Source organism: Scardinius erythrophthalmus, assembly GCF_964197995.2.
Source record: "Scardinius erythrophthalmus genome assembly, chromosome: 15".
In the NCBI taxonomy this organism is placed as follows: Eukaryota; Metazoa; Chordata; class Actinopteri; order Cypriniformes; family Leuciscidae; genus Scardinius; species Scardinius erythrophthalmus.
The window spans coordinates 30,296,417-30,322,173 of NC_138235.1; the positions used below are offsets into that span (position 1 = coordinate 30,296,417).

At 36.6% G+C, this 25,757-nt stretch overlaps 2 protein-coding genes across 11 annotated transcripts in view; one reads left to right on the top strand and one right to left on the bottom strand.

Moving 5' to 3' along the window:
• gtsf1 (gametocyte specific factor 1) overlaps window positions 1–20,819 on the top strand; it is a 29,771-nt gene extending 8,952 nt beyond the window's left edge. For 4 of the 10 annotated variants that reach the window (XM_081387453.1, XM_081387451.1, XM_081387452.1 and 1 more), the window contains 4 exons: window positions 4,261–4,341; window positions 5,218–5,281; window positions 5,693–5,763; window positions 6,647–7,060. In XM_081387453.1, the coding sequence (XP_081243579.1) occupies window positions 4,261–4,341; window positions 5,218–5,281; window positions 5,693–5,763; window positions 6,647–6,648 (218 nt within the window). In that variant the 3' untranslated portion in view covers window positions 6,649–7,060. Of the gene's footprint in view, window positions 1–4,260; window positions 4,342–5,217; window positions 5,282–5,692; window positions 5,796–6,646; window positions 7,061–12,911; window positions 12,965–20,218 lie in introns of those variants that run through there. The other 6 variants (XM_081387449.1, XM_081387448.1, XM_081387446.1 and 3 more) reach the window with 3 other exon arrangements.
• A 115-nt stretch (window positions 20,820–20,934) lies between these two features.
• On the bottom strand, window positions 20,935–21,249 carry rprm3 (reprimo, TP53 dependent G2 arrest mediator homolog 3; the record flags this gene model as incomplete). The annotated part of the gene is made up of 1 exon (XM_081387455.1): window positions 20,935–21,249. The coding sequence occupies one exon, from the start codon at window positions 21,247–21,249 to the stop codon at window positions 20,935–20,937; it is 315 nt and encodes a 104-aa protein (XP_081243581.1).
• Between the last annotated feature and the right edge of the window lie 4,508 nt (window positions 21,250–25,757).

Here is a 25,757-nt window from a genome sequence, read left to right on the forward strand (position 1 = left end):
TGTTGGCAGTGTGTGAGCAAAACCACCCTAGAATGATAAAAATCCACCCAGTAGTTTTTTTACTATCTCAATAAATCATAAGCACTGTCTCAGAACGCCCTGTTCTAGATTTCCCTCACTGTGACGTAGAAATGAGCTAAGCCCCACCGACGTGATTTGATTGACATCTGGTTTTGGCATAGACCCCGCCCTCTGTGATCTGCATCCTCCATTGTTTCAACGACAGCCGGTAATGTCTCCTAAGAAGTGTAGGTGTTCTGTTGTGGGATGTAAGAATGGACATACTAGTCTTCACTGACATCAGAGCCACTGAAAACGCAGCGGATGGATTTTATTTATGAAGAAAAGGCACCACTTAAACTTCCTAAATACGAGATTCATTTTCTGACTGACTGTTTAGTGAAATAGGGTCAAAGTTAATCCTCAAGTGTGGATCGTTGCCTACAGTTCGCGATCCAACGTCACCTCCAGAAGAAGTAAGTGTATTTTATGATTTATGAGCAAATAGTCATTTCAATCGATGTCAGCCAGTTCAACAACAAATGCGTCTAAAGCTATTTATTGTCGTCGTCATAGGATGTCTCAACAAACAACGTCAGACAGTTTTATGTCACGTAGGCATTTTTTTTGCAGCATTTACAAATGTAAATAAATTAAGGTCTGCTCTATCTCCATAGACCAGGGGTCGGCAACCCGCGGCTCTAGAGCTGCATGCGGCTCTTAAGCGCCGCCCTAGTGGCTCCCTGGAGCTTTTTCAAAAATATGAAAATGGAAAAAATATTTTTTGTTTTAATATAATTTCTGTGGGAGGAAAAACATGACAAACATTCTTAACCCTTTCGCACGTACGATCACATCGGTCGGTGTGATTAGAACGGTCAGTGCATCACGTGATCAACTGCTAAATTCAAATGTGCTCTCGCGCGTTGGCTGGCGCTGAGCCAGAGACAGGCGCGCTCAGAGCTGTCATATAACACAACTTTTCAGTGTTTTCAACCACAATGTTTATTTTAGGTTTCAGACATATAATACTAAAAAAAAAAAAAAATACATTTAGAGTTTGTAAAATACATACTGATGTTAAAGGAAGAGGCAATAATAACCATTTCCATTATAATTAGACACGTTTTATTCATATTAGATACACATTGTGTAAGTAACTTTAAAGTTTACTCTATTCTTCTCCCATTTCACCAGCCACTTACTTTTATGTATTTCGGGAGAAGTGGATGAATTCACGTGTTGTAAATCCAACAGATCCGACAGCTCAACTAACGCGATCGTTATAAAGGTGTTTAAACAACAAAACGCTTCCACTTGCATATATTTGACAATCAGAATATCAGATATTTCATGCCATATCTAACAAATTTGTGAATATTTTGAATAAAAAAGGAAAAATGACATAAAAGCAGATCATCATTCATTCAGCTCTGTTGCTGCTGCGGTGTGTCACGTGACACGCAATGACGCGTCACCATGGAAACCATAAAGTGACATTCTAAATAATGGTCGCCTTGAAAAACTCATGCAGGGGGGAATCAGTAGAATACTGAATACTGTCAGTCAGAATATTTTAAACTTACGTGTGAAAGGGTTAAAGTTTTTCAACGTTGTAAACATAATACACGAATAAATAAATCGAAACATAATACATTAAAATGATAATGGAAGTTAAACTTAAAGCACGATTGTACAGCAGATTAGTCACGTGGTGCGTCATTCTCTCCAGGATGTGCTGCAGGGAAAATAAACATTTAATAATGAATGCTCATTATGTATTTGTAGCCTACTTATCGTTTTGATACTAGGGGGCTAATAAAGCTAATATAGACACTTACAGCATGTGTTGCCTTCATTATAAGGCTTATAAGGCTTTTAATTTTTTGCGGCTCCAGACAGATTTTTTTTTTTTTTTTTGGTCCAATATGGCTCTTTCAACATTTTGGGTTGCCGACCCCTGCCATAGACAGTAGGCTATATAAACGTCTATCTCCCTCCCCTTAAGAAAAAAATAAATAAATCGTTTGTACTTAGCAAACGTTATCTCAGGTGTGTGTGTGTGTGTGTGTGTGTGTGTGTGTGTGGTTTCAAAAAATTGCGCGAACGTTATCACAGTTCGTGTGTGTGTGTTTGTTGCACATCCATAATGGCAAAGGGGACGCGATTAAAACTTTGTAAGTACATTAATGTATCAAATAACCATTCCGAGACGTTTAGTCCATTCTCATTCCTGTTTATTCTGTGCCGGAGTCTCTTCATCATCTGGGTCCAGCAGCAGGGCGGGGATATGCAGCTCATTTACATTTAAAGTGGTAGACGCCAAAACAGCTCTTTTTAAAACAGGCCCCAAAAATGACATTTTCAAATGGTTATAATAAATTAACTGTGGGGTATTTTGTGCTGAAACTTCACAAATGCCTTCTGGGGACACCCAAGACCAATATTACATCTTCTAAAAAGGGGCATAATAGGTGCCCTTTAAGATATATTTCATGTCTGTGAGGCATACGTTGAGTTTCGTTACGTTAGGATGAGATGCGCTCCTGTTCACGAGCAATGTCACTTGCATTGCTCGTGAACAGGAGCGCATCTCATCCTAACGTAACGAAACTCAACGTGCGCGGCGCCTCCATGATTTTATTGTCTGCTTTATTTGCTTCTTATTAAATCCAGGCAATTGGTTGATAAAAAAATTATTAAAATTAAGATACAATTTATACAAAACGAAATTCACTTAAAGGCTTTCTACAAGACAAAAAGTGGTCAAAATCATGTCTGACCCACATCTCTCGATATATTGCGCATCCTGTCTTACTCGTGCGGTTTACTTTTCATAATCAACATAGATAAAAAATTACATTATAATATTTTAACAAATATGAAACTAAATGAGCTTATTTAATGGCTACAACACATAGTAGGCCTACAGACTCTCTATTTGTACAAATTGCTGCACATTTATTTTATTCTGAATTTTGCACGCATAAGTTGAAAGGCATTTGTTGGCATGCATAGTAAAACATACCTGCAACATTTATCAAGTTCACTGATAATTATGCGTTATTAATTATTATCTTAATGAATAATATAACAAGGATGAAGCATGTAAACTGCGTTGTTTGTTTAGAATGGAATGGATCGCAAATAGATCCGAATGAAGAAACGTACAAGACCATAGTAGAAAATGGATGGGCCCGGACCTAAAATCGGGCCCAATGGTAGCGCCGCGGCTGTTTCTGTCCCTCCATTGGCTGCTACACAACTACCACTTTTGACGCTTCAAAAAGTTCATAAAGAGATTGTAAAACTAATCCATATCAATTGAGCGGTTAAGTCCAAATATTCTGAAGAGACACGACAGATTTATATGATGAACGGATTGAATTTAAGCTTCAATTCACAAAAACATTCATCAACTCACACATCAGTTGTGGGAAACGGAAGCTCAAGCATGTTCGCTTGACGTGCGAGAACCAATGAGGTTCATTCTCGTGTTACGCAGCACGTTTGAGCTCCAGCAAGAACCAATGAGGTTCATTCTCGTGGTACGCAGCACGTTTGAGCTTCAGGAAGAACCAATATGTGCATAGAACCAATATTGAGCATTATGTTTATGTTTTCTTATCAGTGTTTAAATGTGAAAAGCCTAAATTTAATCTGTTTATCATATAAAGCGATCAAGTCTCCAGAATATTTGGACTAAACCGTTCAATTTATACGGATTAGTTTTACAATCCCTTTAGGAAAAGTGTCATAATAGTAGTTGCGTAGGAGCTGTCAATGGAGGGACAAAAAGCTCTCAGATTTCATCAAAATATCTTGTGTTCCAAAGATGAACGAAAGTCTTACGGGCTGGGAACAACATGAGGGTGAGTAATTTATTTTTGGGGGAACTATCCCTTTAAATTATATTTGTTGAAATGTGATTCATAGAAAAATGTAGTAGTCCATTTATAGTTGTCACAGAAGATTTGTATCTTAAATATTACAAATTAAACTTGAATGATTTCTAAATGTTAGCTTTAAAGCTATACATCTGGCAGGTCATGCAATGTGATTTTTTTGGGAAACTTTATTGTGCATGCTGTTTTAATGACTTAAGATTAAAATGAACTGAAATGGTGAAATCAAAAGGTCTTTTTTATATTTTTTTTATATAAATTTATAGTTAAAATTAATTTTATCTGTGATCTTTGCATTGAAAATGCATTAATACACGTTTTGTCAATCTTTTTTTTTTTTTTTTTTCTTGTCCAGGGAATATAGAGGTCCTGGAGAAGTTCCAGGTGCCTATTAACACCTGCACAAACCCTTCACCTAATGAGGACTGGGAAACAGGTCTGTGATCATACATATTTATTTGTTTATTTTTAATGCATTTGTTCTATCGTAGATATTAACCTAAACCTAACTACCTGGGTCGTCTCCAATCGACGTTCCCTATGTAGTCTACCTGGGTCATCTCCAATTGATGTTTAATATATAGTCTACCTAACTAACTTGCTTCCCTAGCTAGCTTTCCTGCTGCGCAGCAATGATCGACAAACAGACTTCAGCAAATGTCCTATAAATGCTTTAATCATGGCCGGGAGATCTCAGAGCAGTTCTCCAGAGCTTCTCCCAAGAAGAAGCAAGGCCGGAGGATCTCAGACAAATTCCATTGAGAATCCCACCAGCTAACTTGAATACAACAGTTTTTATAGATTGGAGGGGTATGGCAAAATGATATGAATTTGATTGGTTCTTCATATGCAAACCCTTCTGTTACTAGGTAAAGCAAACTTTGTTTTAATGATTACTTAATTGTTAATCACAAGGTTCTAACCTAGTCATCTGTCTAGTTTCATTTCCCATATTTATTTTTACTCACACAACCAAAGTCAAGGGGTATGGCAACACAACATACAGCATTCAAAAATACAGGACAGAACGTTTTAGTACATTGTTTAGTGTTAGTTTTGTTAGGCCTAAAAAAGGGAAGTAAGGTTAGATGTTAGAGTTAATATTAGTTTGATATACAGTTTACTATTTTTATTCATTAAAAATCCACCACAGTTTTCTTATTTTAGGTCTCTACTCTAGATCTACTTTGGCATTGCCACTCTACCTTATTTACTATGTACAGTTTCTGAATTATGTGTTTGGTTTTGGTTCAAATGAATAAATCCCCACTTTCTGGATGATTCCTTTTTTGGGGGGGGCATGTAATTGCAGAGGCTGATGATAATGCTGCCTTGTTTGTCTGGGGTGAATCCAACAATCAGCTTGCTCAAAACAGGTGAGTCCTTGTGCTTTTTTTTTTTTTTTTTTTTTTTTTTTTCTTTCTTTGTTATAACATTTAGTTTGAGTTTGAAAATCTTTATTCATGGCACATATATTCAAGATGGTGTGAGTTTAAGTTTGATTCCTATAACACTAACCACAAGTATATGAACTGTACAAATCGAAAAAGGGGCATATAAATGTTTATTTGAAGCGTTCAGTTATTTCTGCATCACAAATGGAACTGCAAAAAATGCTTTTAAAAACAACCATCCTGGATAAACAGGTGAACAAGCAGTTTCTGAGCACTGTTTTTTGGAGAAATGTTTGTTTATAGTTGTCTCTACACAAACCAGTATAGAAGTGATTTTAATGGCAAAATGTGTAATATTTGCTTTACGGAGATCTGTGCTCATATTTTTGTTAGGCCAGAGCCATCTACCACCATCAGTTTATCCGATGGACTGCGGGCACCACGGACTCTGCCATGGAAACTCTGTAAGCACTTGAACACTCAATTTTAACCAGAGGTGCATCCCAATTTGCATACTTGTGCACTTTTCTTGTGTTATAAATAGTGTGGGTAGTGTGTTCACACTGAAAATTCCAAAAAGAGAAAGTACACTTAATTAACCGAAAAAAACCAACACTGCGTCTGAAATAGAATGCTTCCCTACTAATTAGTATGCGAAAAACAGTATGCCAACAGAGTAGTATGTCCGAATGCATAATATTAAAAAAAACTTTCGACGAAAAGTCTGTGGATGACCTACTACTACCGGCGAGATTCTGAAGTGCGCGTTTGCCGGACACTTTACTATCCCATGAGGCCACAGGGTGTATCGCGTCAGTAGCTGCTTCATATTCATCTTTTATGTGGCGTTGGCTATGCATCGATGTGTAATGGGGCCTCCGTTATGGAGATGCACATCCCTACTGTGAAGAGACTCAGCTGATGCTGGTAGGTCACGTGACGGTAACATGGCAAGATGTTCTATGTCTGAATTTCATTCATATTAAATAGAACGATTTTGAATAAGATTTTGCAAGTGTGGAACGTTGGACGCTTCATGCACTCAACCGTCGAAGGTTTAATAACCTAGTAAAGGGGCCATCAGACTCCAATGCTGAATGACAAAATAACCTTGCAACATTTATACACTAGATGGTTCAGTACATAGTGCTTAGTTTATAGTGCATAATTTGGGTCACAACTCGTGTTTTTTGTGTGTGCTTTTGAACAAGTGCTCTTCTGAGTTACAAATGCACCAGTAGATGGCAGCAACACTCTTACCTGATTCAAACAGTTCTGTTTTGTTTTCTTAGTTCTGTGTGTGGAAACATTGTCATTCATACATTACCTTTCCCCCTCTTTACAAAGGATATGTCACCACTGGACGGACTTCAGCAGAAAAGCTTACTTTTTAGAATACTTTAAGCACTGTGTGGTTTCTAGCTTAACCTGTTTATAGTCTACTTATCTTTTAAAGCTTTTAATTTTGAAGTGTTGTGAAATAATAAAAATATTTCCCTTTTTCTATTTTCTAAAAGTTAATGCACATCTGTAACCGGCTAGCCCCTTATACATTTTAGTATTTCATCTTTCAAAGAAACCATAAGTATACATCTTTCTGGACTATTTGTTTAGACACTTTTGCATTTCCCAGCAATGGTAACCTTTAATTTTGACCTGTATGATTCATTAAAGGTTTCTTTAAGTGTAAACATCTGTCTGTTGCATTTCTTTTACCATGCAGTTAAAGCAACAGAGATTAAAATAAAAAATGTAATCATTACTTTTGAGGATTTGATTATTAATTTAGCTTCACATATAACCATATTTACTGAAATTGTTAACCGAGTGATTTTAATAAGTTACGCTAATGAGATTGTAATGCTTTGTAATTTACAGTTGACAAATTGCTGTTTTGATAATGTAAAACACAATTTTAACATTTTGGTGAAACTTTACTGTAAGGTCTCATTTGTTAGCATTAATGCATTAGTGAACATGAATTAAATTGAGCAATATATTTGTAAAGTATTTATGAACCTTTGTTGATACTAGTTAAAACAATTGTTCACAGTGCAGTAAATAAGATGCAACTTTGTTTTAAAAAATGTAGAAAGTTCTGAAATCAACATTAAGGTTAAAAAGTGTTGAGCAATTGTTCATTGTTCTTAACAAATGAAACCTTAAGTGTTAACCAAGTTTTAAACCTCTTGCACATGAAGTATAGAATATATTTATACACTTTGCAGTACATCGTGCAATATATTGAATGTGTTTTTAAATGCAGATAAAATATAATTTGTCACATTAATCAATTATCAGACATTCACAATGGTGGCTTCTTGATAGCTAATGAATTAAAGTAAAATCAACTTTATTCTTTTGAAAAGGAAGTGTGTTTTAGCAGCCAATGAATTTGTTTTAATTATCCACTTTGTATTACAGTAAGGAGTCATTATTGCAATTTCTTGTGAGAACCTGATGTTCTCTCTGTGCGCTTTTTGAGCATTTTTAATTAGTGCGTGAACGTTCTGTCCTTTTTTCCCATTACAGTGGCTGGTTTGAGTTACTGAGGCGATAGCTAGTGTAACCCTGTGTCTGTCAATATGAATGGAGCATGAGTTAGTGTGGCAGGGCCACAGGTCTGCCCCCTCTTCCTCATCTCCCGTGCCTCGTTTAACCCGCACAGACAGCTGGCCACACCAGCTCTCCCCTGCTAGCTGCACTGACAACAGACATTTGCACAAATGACTGTGTGTGTGTGTGTGTGTGTGTGCTTGCGTTTGTGTGGGCAGGACTGTTTGCTCGCCCCCCTCTGGCATCTCTGTATCTGTATGCCTGTTAAACGCAGCTGTGTAGCGCTTCCTTAAATGCACTGTTGCTTCAAGGAGCAGTTTACAATCTCAGTTTCATTTTTAAACTTCGCACTTTCGGCATGTGTGAGCAAATGAAATACAACAAAATGCCAAGAATGTTTTCTTGTGCATCTTCGGTTGATTGAAATTCAAGCAGTTTCCTGCAAGATGATATCCTATACGTCATAAGATATTTAATTTAATTTAATTTAATTTAATTTAATTTTATCTGTTTTATTGCAACTTTTTTTCTTTTAAATGCTTGTATAATTATACATGCGTTTTTTATTTTTTTACTATTTAGACTGTTTTTAGACAGCCTGGAGTATTTGTACATATACAAATGTCACTGCAGGACCTTTTAAATTAACTGTAAATGGCTACAAGAATTATAAAACTTGGTCACTGTTTTTGTTTCATCATTTAAAATACACTCACTACTATTTAAAAGTTTGGTATGCTCACCGAGGCTAAATTTATTTGATCAAATACAGTAAAAACAGGAATATTATGAAATATTATTACAACTTAAAATAACTTTATATTTAAATATTTGAAGAAAAATTATTTTCAATTTTGAAAAGTGTTGTGCAGCTGTATATTTTTTGTGGAAAACATGATACATTGTTTTTAGAATTCTTTGATAAATAGAAAGTTTAAAAGAAGAAAAAATATTTGAATTAGAAAACTTGGTTCATTATAAATGTATACTGTCACCTTTGATCAATTTAATGCATCCCAGAATAAATATTAATTACTTTCAAGAGTTCTCACTGACCCAAACTTTTGAACAGTAGTGTACTAGTTCTGCATTAATTCCCATAAAATTGAGCAGTACATTTCTCACATGATTTTATTTTATTTTTATAATGTAGTTTCATGAATGGTATTTGGGAAATGCCAAAAATAACTTGATGGGACCAGAGCATTTTTCACCCATAGCTCATTAATATGGGAAAGAAAATTGCCCCTCTCCTCAATTCTTTAATCTTAAACCCTAACTAAAGTAGAAGCTAATCTGATTACATGCAAGACATACTGCAACGTGACTCACAATAAAGACCCCTCATTTGCATCTGGTTTTCTGTCCTGCAACAGATGCTGAAATTACCCAGCGTCATGCTAGTCTCTCACACGTTTCCATTTTGCTCAGCGTTGTGTGCTTTGACACGAGCGTGTCCGTTAATCATTAGCCTGTGCCTTGCATCAATGACACTCAGCAGAATGGGGCCGCTATGTGTGGAGCTGACTAGAAATGGGTCACTTCAGCCTGTCAGCTATGCTGAAAGAAAAATAATGCAATAATGTAGAACTAATGTTTTTGTCGCATTCATCTGGATTTTAATGGGGGTCATTAATAGGCTTTTCCTAGTTGATAAAATTGGACATGAATGCATCTTCTGAAGCAAAATACAGAATTATTGTATGAATGCCCTTTCTCTGGAATGCTGTAAAGTATTCATGAGGTGCAAATATATTCTGTCCTTCAATTAATTTTCCCCAAAGAGCAATTCTACCAGCCCATGCTTTGCCTTTCCGTTCTGCAGGCGTTTGTTGCATCAGAGAGCGCCTAACATTAGTGTTTCAATGCTGTTTACTGGACCAATAATAGTAATTTAGTAGAACTTCATTGTTCTGTGTTATTTTATTTGGTGAAAACTTTTTCTCACTGCGTACTTCAGAGCATACTTAAAAAAACAAACAAATTGTGATAGTTGTAGCTACATGAAACCTATGGAAGCTTAGTAAATTATAACTGTCATACCTGACCTTTTATCTCTTTATGACTTATGTAATTTCGACTGACTCATCATTTCGACTTTTAATGTCATGGTTTTGACTGACAATTTTGGCATGACATAATTATGACTTGGTGTCTTCATTTTGACCTTTTATGTCATAAGTGTGACATTTAATGTCATAACTATAATTTATCAAAGCCTACACAGAACACATGCAATGAAATGTAGAATGCTGCGGTGTCACATTACTGCATTGCATGTATAATTCAGTAAGTGGCATCCAGTTCTCATCTCAAACTTTTACATTAAAATTTTATATTTTATTTCAATGGTCTACTTTAGACATTCTACTAACTATAACATAACTTTACAACTACATATCAACTAACTCTCATTAGAGTATTAATAGACTGCTTAATATCTGCTAACTGTATTTTGATGGTCCCCCAACAGACATTCTACTGACTAGAAGTAAATTTGCTTGCATGGACTTATTCTCCCTACGTGATCCCTATCACCGAATTCTAACCTTACAGTCTACTAATACTCTACTGAGAGTTAGTTGACATGTACAGTAGGGCTGTGTATTGGCAAGAATCTGGCGATACGATACGTATCACGATACATGGATCACGATTCAATATATTGCAATATATTTCAATACTGTGCATAAGGCGATATATTGGGATTTTTTTAAAGTAGGACTATAATTTTAGAAAAAATAATATTTAAAAAAAAGACATGATGTGCATAAAAGTTAAAGAAGTTTACTTTAGGTAAACAATTCAGTTTCTCAGAAAATCAGACTGCCAGTTTGGTATTGTGGTTCACAGGTTCTTAGTGAGCAAATTTTTATATTTCTCAAGTAGGCCATAATAAAAGAAAATACATAGCCCCTGTCAAAATACAAAACAACAATGTGAACTGGACGAAAATGAATGAAAGTGAACAAAATGAATGTGTCATATAGGCCTATTGAAATCAAGTTTTTATGTGATAAAAGATTTTAAAAGAACTGGACGCGCGAATGAGGCGAAAGCGTCTGCCGCGCTAAATGCCTCATTCGCGCCACAGGACCTCCAGACTCGCGTAAACGCGTCTTTGCATTAACTTAACATTGAAATCACTCGCGCCAGACGTTCTATTCGCGTTTGGTGTGAACGCAGCTTCACGGTGCGCGTCCAGCGGCAAAACTACGCTCGGTGCCGCTGGCAACGCTGTAACGTCTCCGCTTTGGGGTGTGTCTGTTACGAGTGTGTTTGTTTTTTTTCAACACACGGACAGTATAATCATCATGCATGCGATTACATTTAGAAATAGACAAGCTTTGTTTCCAAATGCACCAAGCAAAGATCCTTTCAATTTTATAAACCCAGCCAAAATAATAAAAATAAACACATCCAAAATAAAATCTTTAACATATAAACAACTGCAAAGCGTCTAATTTGTAAACAAAATGATTTATGCACTAAATCCATCATAAACTGCCGACCGCGTTTTTCGCTTGATATTTGCATAAAGTCGAGAACTGCCCAACCTTTTGACGCTCTCAGTCGCTCTCAACGCTTTCTCCGGTCCGCTGTCAATCCCAAAATGCACTGCTGAGCGTGAAGCTCGACTTCCATAGGAATGAATTGAAAACGCTTGCTCCGCTCGCTCCATGCCAGTGGACACGCACCGTTCGGCGAGCCTTTTAAACAACATAAACGTGAACCACCGTCTTACCATGAATATTTTTGGACGTAAAAAAAAAAAAAAATTCGATATTGCATTTTTGAAAATCGATACAGTATTGCAAAAAAAATATCGCGATACTCATGTGTATCGATTTTTTTCTTACACCCCTAATGTACAGTAGTTGCAAAGTCATAGTTTGTAGAATGTCTTTAGTGGACCATCACATTGACGTGTCAATTTTTTCTATATTGAGATTAATACATCAACTAAAAGCTTAATAAATAAGCTCCCCACTGATGTGTGGTTTGTGAGGATAGGACAATATTTGGCCGAGATACGACTATTTGAAAATATGGAATCTGAGGGTGCAAAAAAAATTGAAACATTGAGAAAATGGCCTTTAAATTTGTCCATTTATGTTCGTGATTGTGCTGCATCCACTCACAAAAGTAAATTTCTTATATACTGTATTTACGGTCGGAAACTTACAAAATATCTTCATGGAACATGATCTTTACTTAATATCCTAATTGTTTTTGGCATAAAAGAAAAATCAATAATTTTGACCCATGCAATGTGTATTGTTGGCTATTCCCACAAATATACCTGTGCTACTTGTGACTGGTTTTGTGATCCAGAGTCTCACAGTCTTGTGTGATTTTATTTAAAGTATAATCTTTGGTTGTTTGATCAAGCCATGAAATCTATTAATTCGTGGAAGGTATTAAGCACATTGCACTGTGCTGTTAATTGGCATATTTTGGCAAATGTATAAATCATCTGTATATTTTATTTGTACAGATACATCAGCCCACGTTATACAAAGTGCATACTGCAAAAATAGTATGAACAAAGCCTTACTAAAGCTATTTGTCTGGTGCAACTTATGTTTCCTGTTACCTCAATTAATGCCGAGCAGTGATGTACTTAAATCAATGTCATGCACTTAAAGCATTCAATATTTACTTGGATCTCTCTAATTGTTAGTGTTCTTGAAGCACAGATGGTAAATCAGTTGGGCAAGGACACTTAATAAAGGTTCATTATTTGCATGCAAATGTTAACTGAAGGACTTAGAGCTTAGGTCGAAGTCTCAGCACTGTCTGGGTCACGATCTGCGTAAGCACTGTGAAAGGGCCTCTCAGCAGGACTCGACGTGCTGTAGTTTGAGACTGCATGTTTGAAAAGGTTTAGCAAGACATTTATGACAGAAACCCATGGGAAGCACAGTCATGCAGAGCGAGAGCGAGTGGGTGGACATCCAGCAAGAATTTGATTACATCACCGTTTCTTAAGACTCAAGTCTAAGTTGCCTTATCTTACTATTTAACATGATTGTTTTTGTCATTTATCACACAGCTTTCTGGAATGCTTGATTCTGATTGGTCAATCATGGCATACAGCTTTTCCAGGTAACCAAAACTGGCGTGTCTCTAGTATCACTCCACGGACTCACGGTGTCTTGTTTCATACAAACACAACTCGCACCATCTTGCATCTTGTCGATTGTAGTAAAAAAAAAAAAAGTATTTTGCTGTAATATTGTTTTAATGTTACCTAGGCCTACATCTGATATAGATGTGCAGTAAATGGAGAGAACAATAAAAATAAATAAAACTTTAATAATTAGTTATAACTTTTCCACATATGGAAGATTTTGAGAAATGCAAGCACGTTTTGCACTCAAATACGAAACCTAGAATTATTTCAAAGCAAATGATGTCTACTTCAGATGACCTTGATATAAACACCCATAAAACTTTATAGCATGCCTTTCATCAGAAAATAAAATTTCTAACTATACGCAGGCAGTAACTCAAGCTGTCAATTGTCATTAAAATCTTGTTATACAATATTTGGTGTGCTGTACAAACATTTTCGCTTTGCAGAACTGTGGCTGGGCTTAAAATGCCTTTTGCTGTCAATCATATTTAGACTCATTGGACTGAACAAAAAGGAAGGGGGGGGGGGGTGAACAGTCTGTCACTTCCTGTTCCTCACACACCACTGGAGTGATGGGTCACTCTGTCCTGACTGTGATGGAAAGGTATTGCAGCTGTTACTCCCAAATGCTGAGCGAAAGTCTGGGCCTCGTGGGTCGACGGGGATCGTGTTAGAGCGTTTGCATTTGTGCATGCAAAACAGAGATAGGCATTCATAGGGAGAGAGAACAATACCAACAAAGATGTCGACAAAATAACTGAATTAAAAAGGACGAGAGAGAGCGGCCAGGTTCACTGTCTGGACATCATGGTGTCTCATGTCAGTTATTAAAGCATCTGTGGGAGTATGATTAATGCCATACTAAAGCATTATTCAATTAAAGTCTATTTTAAGATCTTTAAATACTGGCCAATATGTTGTTTCTCTCAATGCTTGCAGTAATAAGAGATGCTTTTGTGGAACACTAATAATTTGGCTTATTCAACAGATAACTGATGTAATTGATTCAATTGATGTGTGTGTCATGGAGCCAAAACATGCAGGCATCAGTGATGAGCTCACCCATTATTTTACCACAATTACAGTTATCACATACTAAGATTTTGCTAAATATATAACATTTGACAGTGAAAATTCAATCATTCATGCGAACACATTAATGACACCAAAACTTCTCCAAAGAACTCTACTCTAGAATTCTTCCAAATGAAGGATTCTGTATAGAGAACGTAGAGTGTCAGTCTAGGGTTACTGAAGCGAGATGGTGTGATTAAATGCAACAAGTTTTACTCCCATTGTTATGCAGTTAGTCTCCAGAGAGGCTTTTTTTAGACCTTGTCCCTTGTGGCTTTTCAGCAGACTCTTGATTTTGTATAACATCTGTCAACGATGAATGAAAATACTGATTACTTTTGGGAGTTAAAGCTGTCAGATATGATCTAAAAAGAAGAGATTTCATAGATGGTGAATGGTTTTGGATTCGGCATCTTTATATTGTTTTTCTCAGTGAGGTTTGGTGGCAAACAGTGACTTCCTGTGTACTACTATAAAACTCCTTGAGTTTTACACAATCGCTTGTTGCGTAACAGTTAAGGTGGTTGCAGCCCACCTAGTCCCTTTTTTTTTAATGCTAACATGTATTGTAGGGACCTCACGTTTTTTCCCTTCTTTTATACTCTGACATTTCCCCTGTTCCATAGCCTTTCTATAGCTCTGTCAGTTTGTAATGCCACGTCACTTCTCAGGACCGTACCGCTGTCTGACAGCCACTACCACCGGGAGTGACCTTTTCTTCCATTCCTTTCATCCATGCTTGCACTCGCTCTCCCCCTATCTTTAAAGAAGGGCTGAAGAAATATAAAGCAATCACGGCATCAATCATTCAGTGCCTCTCTGAGGAAAATTCATGAGAACCCGTAACAAGATTCTCTCTTTTTAGCTTCACCATGATCTTTGTGATATTCTGAGAAGAAAAATAAGATATGCAGGCTTATAAAAGTTTATATTATTTATTTCATAACTTGAAAAATGTAAAACATTTAAACAAAAGATGTGTATAAAGATACGTACCCATTATATATACATTCATTCTAGACAGGCCCATATGAAATCTGCAATAGTTTTGTTTTTTAAGAAACCAAACTTAGCCAAAAAAACTATTTAACAAAGACATCAATAAACGATCATAGAAAGTTTATTAATACACATTTGAGTGATTCTGAGAATGTAAAATTGATGAGAAATGAAAAATATCAAAGTGGCTCTAAACATTTGTACACTGTACAGCCACTCAAGAACATTCCACGACTGATCCCTGAACCAAACTTGAGTAGATTTGGGTGTATACTTTGGGATGGCTGTCCTGCAGGAAAGTCCATTGATCATCAAGCTTCAGTCTGTGCACCGAAGGCATCGCCATCTTTGCCAAAATGGCGTGACACTTTAAAGAATTCATGATTTTCTACATACAGTCAAGATTTCCACTTCCTGCAACAGCAATGCTGTTTGACCATAGAGATGCGTTATTCTGCCCATAGGCTTTGCCTTTTGTGCACCAGACATACCGCTGATCCATGGGTCCAAAAAGTTCCAGTTTGGTCACGTCACTCCATAAAACATTATTCCATAACACCACAAATATATTCAAATGAAATTTAGCATATTCATGTCGACCTTTTGTTCTTCTTGGTCAAGAGTGGCATTTGGCAAGATGTCCCAACTTGAAGGTCATGCTTGTCTAGTGTTCTTCTTATACTCTGCATTGGAGGACAAAGGGCCATAATCCAGATTAGAGATTAGAAATTAGAGATGTGTGTGTGTGTGTGTGTGTGTGTGTGTATATGTGTATACAAAGCTGAAAATTATTTTTATTTTTTTTTATATCATGTATATTATTTATTTTTTAATGCTATTGATTCCTGTAATAGCAAAGCTGAATTTTTAGCATCATTACTCCAGTCTTCAGTGTCACATGATCCTTCAGAAACCATTTTGATGAATAGAAAGTTCATTAATTTGAAACTGACTTTTTTAACCAACATAAATGTTGTTAATAAAAGTAAACAAAAGTAATCATTTATTTTCAAATAGATACTGCCCGGGCCTTGTCATGGCTTGTTTATGAATGAAAAGCGGAATAAACTTGAATAATGTTCTTTATGGTATTATATCCAACACGTATATGGTATAGTGGTGCATTACAAGCTTCATTAAAAGCACTGGGATTTAAAAAATCAACAGCGTTCGGTTACATATGTCCGGATGGGGTCTTATTAGCTGAATGTCCTAGGATTGGGGTCAGTGATATAGCACACAGCCTTAATCTCTAATTTGGATTATGGCCCTTGTCCTCCAATGCATGTACTGTATTTCGGCACCATCTTTAAGGCAGTGACTTTATAGTAACGTCTTTGGCATGTTCTGAGCTGTCACATGTATTGCATAGCAGTGTGTGTACAAATAAAGAGGACAGGGTTTTACCGAATTGATTTTAGAGAATTATGCAACATTTCCGTAATGCTACTTATAGGTTTTGGTTTAATAACACCGATATACACTCACCTAAAAGATTATTAGGAACACTTGTTCAATTTCTCATTAATGCAATTATCTAATCAACCAATCACATGGCAGTTGCTTCAATGTCTTGACCAGGACCACACCCCTAAATGCAATCTCCTGAACTCCAAACTGAATGTCAGAATGGGAAAGAAAAGTGATTTAAGCCATTTTGAGCGTGGCATGGTTGTTGGTGCCAGACGGGCCGGTCTGAGTATTTCACAATCTGCTCAGTTACTGGGATTTTCATGCACAACCATTTCTAGGGTTTACAAAGAATGGTGTGAAAAGGGAAAAGCATCCAGTATACGGCAGTCCTGTGGGCGAAAATGCCTTGTTGATGCTAGAGATCAGAGGAGAATGGGCCGACTGATTCAAGCTGATAGAAGAGCAACTTTGACTGAAATAACCACTCGTTACAACCGAGGTATGCAGCAAAGCATTTGTGAAGCCACAACACGCACAACCTTGAGGCGGATGGGCTACAACAGCAGAAGACCCCACCGGGTACCACTCATCTCCACTACAAATAGGAAAAAGAGGCTACAATTTGCACGAGCTCACCAAAATTGGATAGTTGAAGACTGGAAAAATGTTGCCTGGTCTGATGAGTCTCGATTTCTGTTGAGACATTCAGATGGTAAAGTCAGAATTTGGCGTAAACAGAATGAGAACATGGATCCATCATGCCTTGTTACCACTGTGCAGGCTGGTGGTGGTGGTGTAATGGTGTGGGGGATGTTTTCTTGGCACACTTTAGGCCCGTTAGTGCCAATTGGGCATCGTTTAAATGCCACGGCCTACCTGAGCATTGTTTCTAACCATGTCCATCCCTTTATGACCACCATGTACCCATCCTCTGATGGCTACTTCCAGCAGGATAATGCACCATGTCACAAAGCTCGAATCATTTCAAATTGGTTTCTTGAACATGACAATGAGTTCACTGTACTAAAATGGCCCCCACAGTCACCAGATCTCAACCCAATAGAGCATCTTTGGGATGTGGTGGAACGGGAGCTTCGTGCCCTGGATGTGCATCCCACAAATCTCCATCAACTGCAAGATGCTATCCTATCAATATGGGCCAACATTTCTAAAGAATGCTTTCAGCACCTTGTTGAATCAATGCCACGTAGAATTAAGGCAATTCTGAAGGCGAAAGGGGGTCAAACACAGTATTAGTATGGTGTTCCTAATAATCCTTTAGGTGAGTGTACAATGATATTTATGCAAATAAAACAAGGCTGCTGTTTTTGCAGTTTGTTAACCCTCAGAGGTCGGCAATCACGCCGGCGTGATCTGCACGCTTTTTTCCTTATGAGTTGAATTGAGACCCTAAATACTCTTTTGACTTTGATTTTACAAAACAAGTTTCATACATCAATCGATTCTGTTAAATGTGTATTATTTTTGTGTATACTCACAATAAAAACAAAGTGTTGTGCTTTTTGCCAAATAAAGAAAAATAAACACGAAGCGAGTTCTGCCTTCTCTCTGCCAGTGTAGTCCATTCTGAAACGCGTCCGAAAATGAGCAATAACTCAGTGAATACTCAGTCAAACAGGCATACAGTCACACAGGCATGAAGATTGAATTCTCTTCTTTTAAATGAAGTAATTTATATAAAAAACAAATATTCTCATCTTGTGAAATCTGTATTAAAAGAGAGCGATTCCAGTCGACCTCATTAGAGCTAATTCAAATGTAATGTGACTCCGCCCACGGAGAGCGCGTGCTATTCAAACGCAAATGGCTGAGGTAATCCGCGCAATCCTGTGAACGCCCCCATCAGCTCGAGAACACCAAAACACAAGTTTATTCAGATCATTACTTGTTTACAACGCAGCGCTGTGAGGAATAATGAGGAATATGAGGTATACGAGCTGAGGAATACTAGTAAGTTTTTCCTTCTCGGGTTTCTGTTTATGAATGAATGAACGGCATAGATGCGTGCTGTTTACCACAGCTGGCAAAAAACAATATTACGTTCTCCATTATGGATGCGAGCGCTCTAAAAAAAGCACTACAAGACTTTCAAACTTTCACAGAGACCTCAAAACAGAAAGTACAAATCCTTTCTTTAAAACGAATTTCGTTTTGTATCAATTGTATCTTAATTTTAATATTTTTTTTATTAACAAATTTCCTGGATTTAAAGTAAATTATGCTAGCAATCACTACATAAGGTGCTTGAACTGGACTCTCTCCTCTTGAACTAGCCTACTCGCCTCACATGTCTAAAAAATGTGAAATATATTTACAGAAAGCTGGTTCTAAACAAAACCATCCAAAACAAAAAACTATGTAGCCTAATAAATGTGCATTTCTCCGGTGCGTTCACTACTGCGAAGAATGCGAGTCAATAGCCTATATCGTCAACTTCATCTTTGCCAGAAGTTAAATTTAAATCGCGTGTGTGAATGAATGATGATGTTTTAGCAAACTGTATTGCTATACTGAGATGAGTAAAAATCGACTGAAATATGTTGAAATAAAATGTAGGCTATTTGTATAAGCAACGTATTAAACTGCAAATTAACAATATGCCCTAATATTTCATGAAAACAACGTTACAGTCAGGCGAAATATGAAAGATAACATCTTGTTGACTAGATTTGGGTACAGTTTTTACTGTAGAATACACTGCCACACTTTTGTTTAGCAATTTCTATATATAAATTACTATTTTTGTCAAAAATAAGTCATCAACTAAGATGTTAGCTGTTCCAATGTTGACTAAATTCAAACAAATGAATACATAGATAAAATGTAGGCCTATAATCATTTATTTTTTACAAAGAAAGAGTACACTTGAAATATTGTTGAAATTGTAATTATTGTTGTAATTGTAACCTTTTAAATAAAATAGCAAAACATATTTACAAGATAGATGTAAGCAAAATCTTAAATGGTCAATATAAGTCTTCTAAATATATCTGTTGTCCTTGTATTGTGGCTCAGTCAGTTTCACACCTGAGTGAATGGCTCATCATTATGCAGAGTGGGTGGGACAATGTAATCTAAGGTGTAAACTACTCCTCCCCCTCGCATATTGGCTTTCCAAGCAAAACCTGTTTTACATCAATTTAAATCAATGTATGGTTTTATGTGAACGATAAAGCAAGACTATTTTCACATAATTTTGAAGAAAAAATTCTAGGCGAGGACATCCATTAGTTAAAAGTCTTATTGACACATATTTACTATGTGTTTTGTGGCCTTATTTCAGAAATTGTATTTTTTAGTCTTTTCAATATCCATGCATAAACATTATTCTCTCAAAAATTAAAACATGTACATACACGTGGCTCACATATTATTGTAGCCCTGTTTGTGCTTTATAGAGTGAATTTACACCTTTGCCATTAATATGTTTATAAGCAACTGAAAAAAGCACAAATGTCAGGGCATGTCAGAACATCTCAAGGGCCCCAAAAACAGCCCAGACCCCAGAGGGTTAATGTGCTTTGCATGCTGAGAGCCAGGTTAAATTACATAATGTATAGTTTACACAGCTACTAAGAAATGTATTAAGAGCTCTGTGGTGGAATGCAGCTACGAGCTACAGCAAAAGGAATAGATGGAACATCGGGCCTCCATTGTATGTTTACTCGTTTATTGTCTAATCTTTCTTTTAATTAATTTTCATTCTTTTCTCGTAGAACTTGATTCACATTCTTGCTCTGCTGAAGACACTTTATGGTTGGACCTCTTCGACAGACCTGCAGAAAGGCTGAATATATTCATGTGTATTCTGATAAAAGATGCCAAATTACTGTTATATAATTAAAATAATCATGTTTTTGTCAAAAACCTGGAACGTGATGACAGCTCAACATGATGGACAGATGTTATATAATTAATTGGTTTGTTTTGATTCGGCCTGATTCAAAGGTTCCGTTTGAAAAATTCCAAAAATGTCCTTTAGAAACTAAAATAATGTTTTAGAATGCAGAATGAAATTCATGTTTAATTTCATTTCAATCCATTTTTTTGCATGCAAGTTCACACATGCAAGTTCACACAATGTTCTTTCTCCAACCCATTAAAAATGATCTAATTATTTCAATTGAATCAATATATGCAAATTATGAGTCACATAAATCAGATACAAAACATTGAAATTGTCATTCCTGGATTAATGAATTTGGTTATCGTTGTCTGGTCTTCTTGTTTCAGGTGATGTGTATTGATTGAATATATAGACAAATATTTAACACAACACATGTTTGACCTTTAAAAAAAAGTAATTGTCAAAGGTTCTGGTCCAAGATGAAATGGCCTATATAAAATCCCTTTAGTTCTGACATGGAAATCATACCAACAGGAGTCTTTCATTATGACCAGTTTGTGTCAGTTAAGTCATTGGTGATTCCACTCATGCAGCAATCATAATAATTTCCGCGTCTTTAGAAGGTCTTCTGTCCTCCACCAGCAGGTTGATCATACTCTCGGACTTGATGAGTAGATTGCACCCTAGGAAGAAGATGCCGAAAACGACTGTCAGTGACAGCACACAGAGAACCGCTATCTGCACCAAACGCATGATGAACTGATCGCGCTCGTCCTGAATCGGTGAACCGAACCCGTCGCTGGTGGTGACCACCGAGAAGTTGCAGCATCCTCGGACGCTTTCCAAAGGATGCTTCGCTGTAGAGATCGTCCGGTTCAGTAGTCCGTGTGAAACATTCATGACGATTTTTTTGTGGCGTGTCCAACGAGTAGCTATTGATGTTTTAAAACTTCCACAGGATACCGGGTTTGCCAAAGTCACTTGTGCGTTTCCATGGATATCATGTTTTAAAAGTAACAAACAGTCGTTAAGGCGTCTGTACGTGGAAGATAGTCTGATTTATTTGTGTTGTATGATAGAATGCAACATCCAAGCATCTCCGCAGCGATCTTAGTGATGTCTGGGAGAGCGCGCACTCCGCTATTTGAGCGCGCGCTGAGAGGCGCGGCCACGCGCACACACTTTCCTCTGAACTCACAGACCATAGATGTTTGGAGGGAGGGGTGTCTTAAAAGTACGTGTATAGGCTACAAATAACTGTTTTGAAAGCATTTTCAAACAAAATGCTGTAACCACGCAAGGTGCATTATATGGCTCTGAATTCGCTGTTTGTAATGACCACAATTTTTATTAAATTCTCGTATAAAGGTAAGTGAAGAGAGACCTCTGGTCTGATTCGCTGTTGATTGTACTATTCTTTAAGAACGCCTTTATATAAAATGTGTGTATAAAATATATACAATTATCCTACCTATAAAATGTGTGAAAATGCAAGATACATCAAGGTAGCCTAAATATCACTTGTGAACAGAATATTTGTTTCGTGCGTCATTTCGAATCTAGATGCTGCCTAATTTATTTCAATTTGCATAAAGTGTGAAGATGGCTTAAAGTAAGGCCTATTATTTACTTGTGCGTATTTAGGATGCTAGCTATAAAATTAGCCTTAGTAAGAAACGAGTCCAAAAATGAGTGAAATAAAATTTCCACTACCAATATTTTGAGATGTGGTGAACATTTGTGGTGAAAAGTTTCAATTCTGCAGTGACGATCCACTGGCGAAAATTGTTTGTTAAAAATATGAAATAATTTAATGAATGTGGGGTCTTGCTCGCATTTGAAGAGCCATCTCGCTTAGTTATGTACGTAGCCACATATTAATGGCGTATTCAAATAACTTGGTGTATATCTCAGCAGAACGCTAGATGGCAGTATTACCTTGCTTTACCAGTGTAATTGGCTGTACTCAGAGCCATGTAGAGATATGGCTCTAGCTGTACCTAGGCGTGTAGACTCCAAACAGTGTCAGTTCACCTAGAATGCTTAATATGAAAACTCATTTTAGTTATAAAACATGTCATAGCAAAAGCGCAGTATAGCTTAACCAACTGTAACTGTGAAATCTTTTTTTTTTTATGTTAGAAAATCCAAGAAAATGTTAAGCAAGCAGTGCATACGTTAAGCAAGCAGTGCATACGTCAGTTTAATCAATTAAAAAAGCAACATAAGAATTTAATAAATTAGCTATATGTCTGCTTTGGTATAGCCATACACTTTTACAACATGGAGATACAAATGTGCACAGGTTCAGAATTGTTTTTTAAAAAAAATTGTGTGCATAATTTCATTTAGGAATAGCATTATATGCACATACATTTCATTGTGTTTTTTTGTTATATTGCATTTAAATCCCTAATAGCATAACTTATTTGAATGCCAAAGTAGCAGAAAAGAATGCACAAATGTGACTTTCAAGTGTTTTCCTGCATACTTGATGGAAAACATCAAACAATGTTTGTTTGATTGTGTCTCTCCTCTGTACAATAAAGCACATCTGCAGTTCATCGCAAGCATATACATAATGCTTATTCTTACATAAAGTTATGTAATTTGAACTTTTTGAATGTTTAAACAGCAATCATGTTGTACTTTAATCGCACTGATGACTACATTGCTTTCATCAGCCATGAATCTAGATGATACACATCCTCATGCCAGCAGTGCCGAGAAATGCTCCTTCAGCCTTTTGCTTTCTAGAGCAACATATGTAATTGCTGGTTTACAGTTACTCTCCTAGAAGAGGCTAATGATCTTCACTGATACATGACACATCCTTTTGACATTATACAGGATAAATAATATTATACAACAGTTTGCTCCCATCCTTCAAAAAGATTGGCAGAGCGTCGTGCCAAGAGTGCTGAAATACACTCAGGACTTTTCAATCTTTGTTAATGTTAGTTAATAAAAACTGTTCATTGTTAGTTCATGTTAGCTCAGGCCCAATAAATATTAATAGATACCGCTATTAATAATTTAAATAATGTATTAGTAAAGGTTGAAATTAGCATTAACTAAGAATAATATATGCTTTAGAATATGTATTAGTTAATTGTTGGTTTATGTTAACTAAAGTGGTTAATTAACAGTGTTGGTAAAGTTACCTTTAAAAGGAATGCATTATAATATTGCGTTACTCCCTAAAAACTTAATTTATTATATTACAATATTGCGTTACTCCCTAGTCCCTAAAAAAGTATTTAATTATGTTATTAGTTACTTTCTATGGTAACGTGTTACTTTTTCTCACCCGGGCTGGGACTGCTTGTTTTTAATAATGGAAAAAAAGTTGGGGGGAAAAACCCAGTGAAATGATTAAGAATCAGGCTGAAGGAAATTCAATTTAATTTGTGGGAACAATGGAAAATAATTTTCTGCAACATATTAGAAGTGTGAACCCGGAATATTGGTGGCTGGTAAAGTAGTCAACACCATGTTGTTAGCAACTTGTTTCCGTTTTACCTTGGTGCAGGATTTTCCTCATGTCCAGGTGAGAGAATGGTGTCACTTACACTTGCCAAGTGTGATAATCCCAGAGGGGCATGACTTCGCAAACACGCACTCTGTTACATCTAAGTGCTGTTATTGATTTCATGTGATGAGAGGTTATTTTTAAACTCAAGGCTAATGTTAGGGACTGGCAATCCCCAGCCATGACACCCTTCTGAAAGCCCAAAATATTCCTCTGGGGAACAACGTGTACACTGAGAGGAATCTACGCCTGTAGTGTGGAAGAGATGTGTATTAGCAGGTTAATTAGTTTGCAGGTAATAAGCAAACTAATATTATTTATTATTTCTTTCAAAAAAAAAAAAAAAACAGTGGAAAACAAGCAGTTCAGGTTCAATACTATTTTATATTTATGTTTTACTTTTCCTTCATTTGCATTTTGTAAAAGAATAAACCTGCTCTGCCAGTTTCATAGAAGTCCTGAGACGAGAACCTGCCTATTGTTGGTTGACAAAACATGTGAAATGTGTGAAATGCCATGTTAATACAAACAGAGAAATTTTTACTATACATCACATGAAATGTACAACATTCCTTTCTGTCCTCACTGTCTCTCGTGGTCAAGCTGGTTTTCTAACAGCTGTGTTTTAACAATGCCGTTGCTGGGTGAACAGTCCTCACTGTACACATTTGAGCATTCCCTGCGGACGTGCTGCTCTGAGAGGGGGTTCCTTCCTACGTGACCAGCTGAGCATTATTATTTCCATTATATGCATGTATGCCATTTACTAAAGAATTACATTTTCCTAAAAAGTAAAAGTGACTAGTTCTGAATTTGTCAGAACAGATCAACACATGATTGTCCAAGTGGATCTTATACTCAGTATTATAGATCATTGTTATTTATTAATATATTAATAATTATATTATTAATCACTCAGAAGTGATTTCTGAGAAACGCTGTTGAAAGTGGATTGGACCAAGCACCAAAATTGTAGCCAATCAACAGGTGGGGGCGTAAACATTAACAAGGGGGGGGGGGCTTGTGTTGCATAGCCTGTTCTTGAATTTGGGGGTGGAGCTATTAAGATGGGGTGTGATCCTTTTGGTTAGGTGCATGTTTGTTTTGGTGATTTCAAATATACCTTATTATTTCCGGTTGTTTAAGCTGTCATTTCCTAATGAATTAATTTTTATATGACAAAAACTTAATATACTAAAAATGACTTACTATTGTAGTCCATTATAACATCTATAAAGACAGTCTTCATGCTTTCAATATGGAATAGGCAAAGCTAGACAGACTTTCTTTTCGAATATTATAAACAGCAACTTAAACAACACATGCACTCTTTTTGCTACTGTAAAACCCCCAAAGTCACATTCCCAGTGAAATGCTCTCAGACAGCAAATGCAGTGAGTTTGCTTCCTTCTTCTCTGAGAAAATCAATAATATCAGAAAGGTGATCAGCACATCCTTGAGTTGCGCTGGGGTCAGACAGATCACACCACCTGAGAAAGTAGTTAATATGTCTGATTTTGAAGAAATTCATGGCAACATTTTGGAAGAAACCGTACAGCACCTTAAAACATCAACCTGCGCTCTTGACACACTTCCCACATCTTTTTTCAAAAGTGTGTTAAACTGTTTAAAAACAGATCTCCTAGAAGTGGTAAATGCCTCACTTCTCTCTGGGAGTTTTCCAAACTCCCTGAAAACTGCAGTTGTCAAGCCCCTCCTGAAAAAGAACAATCTGGATAAGACCATATTAAGCAACTATAGACCGATCTCAAATCTTCCTTTCATAGGCAAGATCATTGAAAAAGTTGTCTTCAATCAGCTGAACAAATTCTTAAGCTCGGATGGATACTTTGACAATTTTCAATCTGGTTTCCGA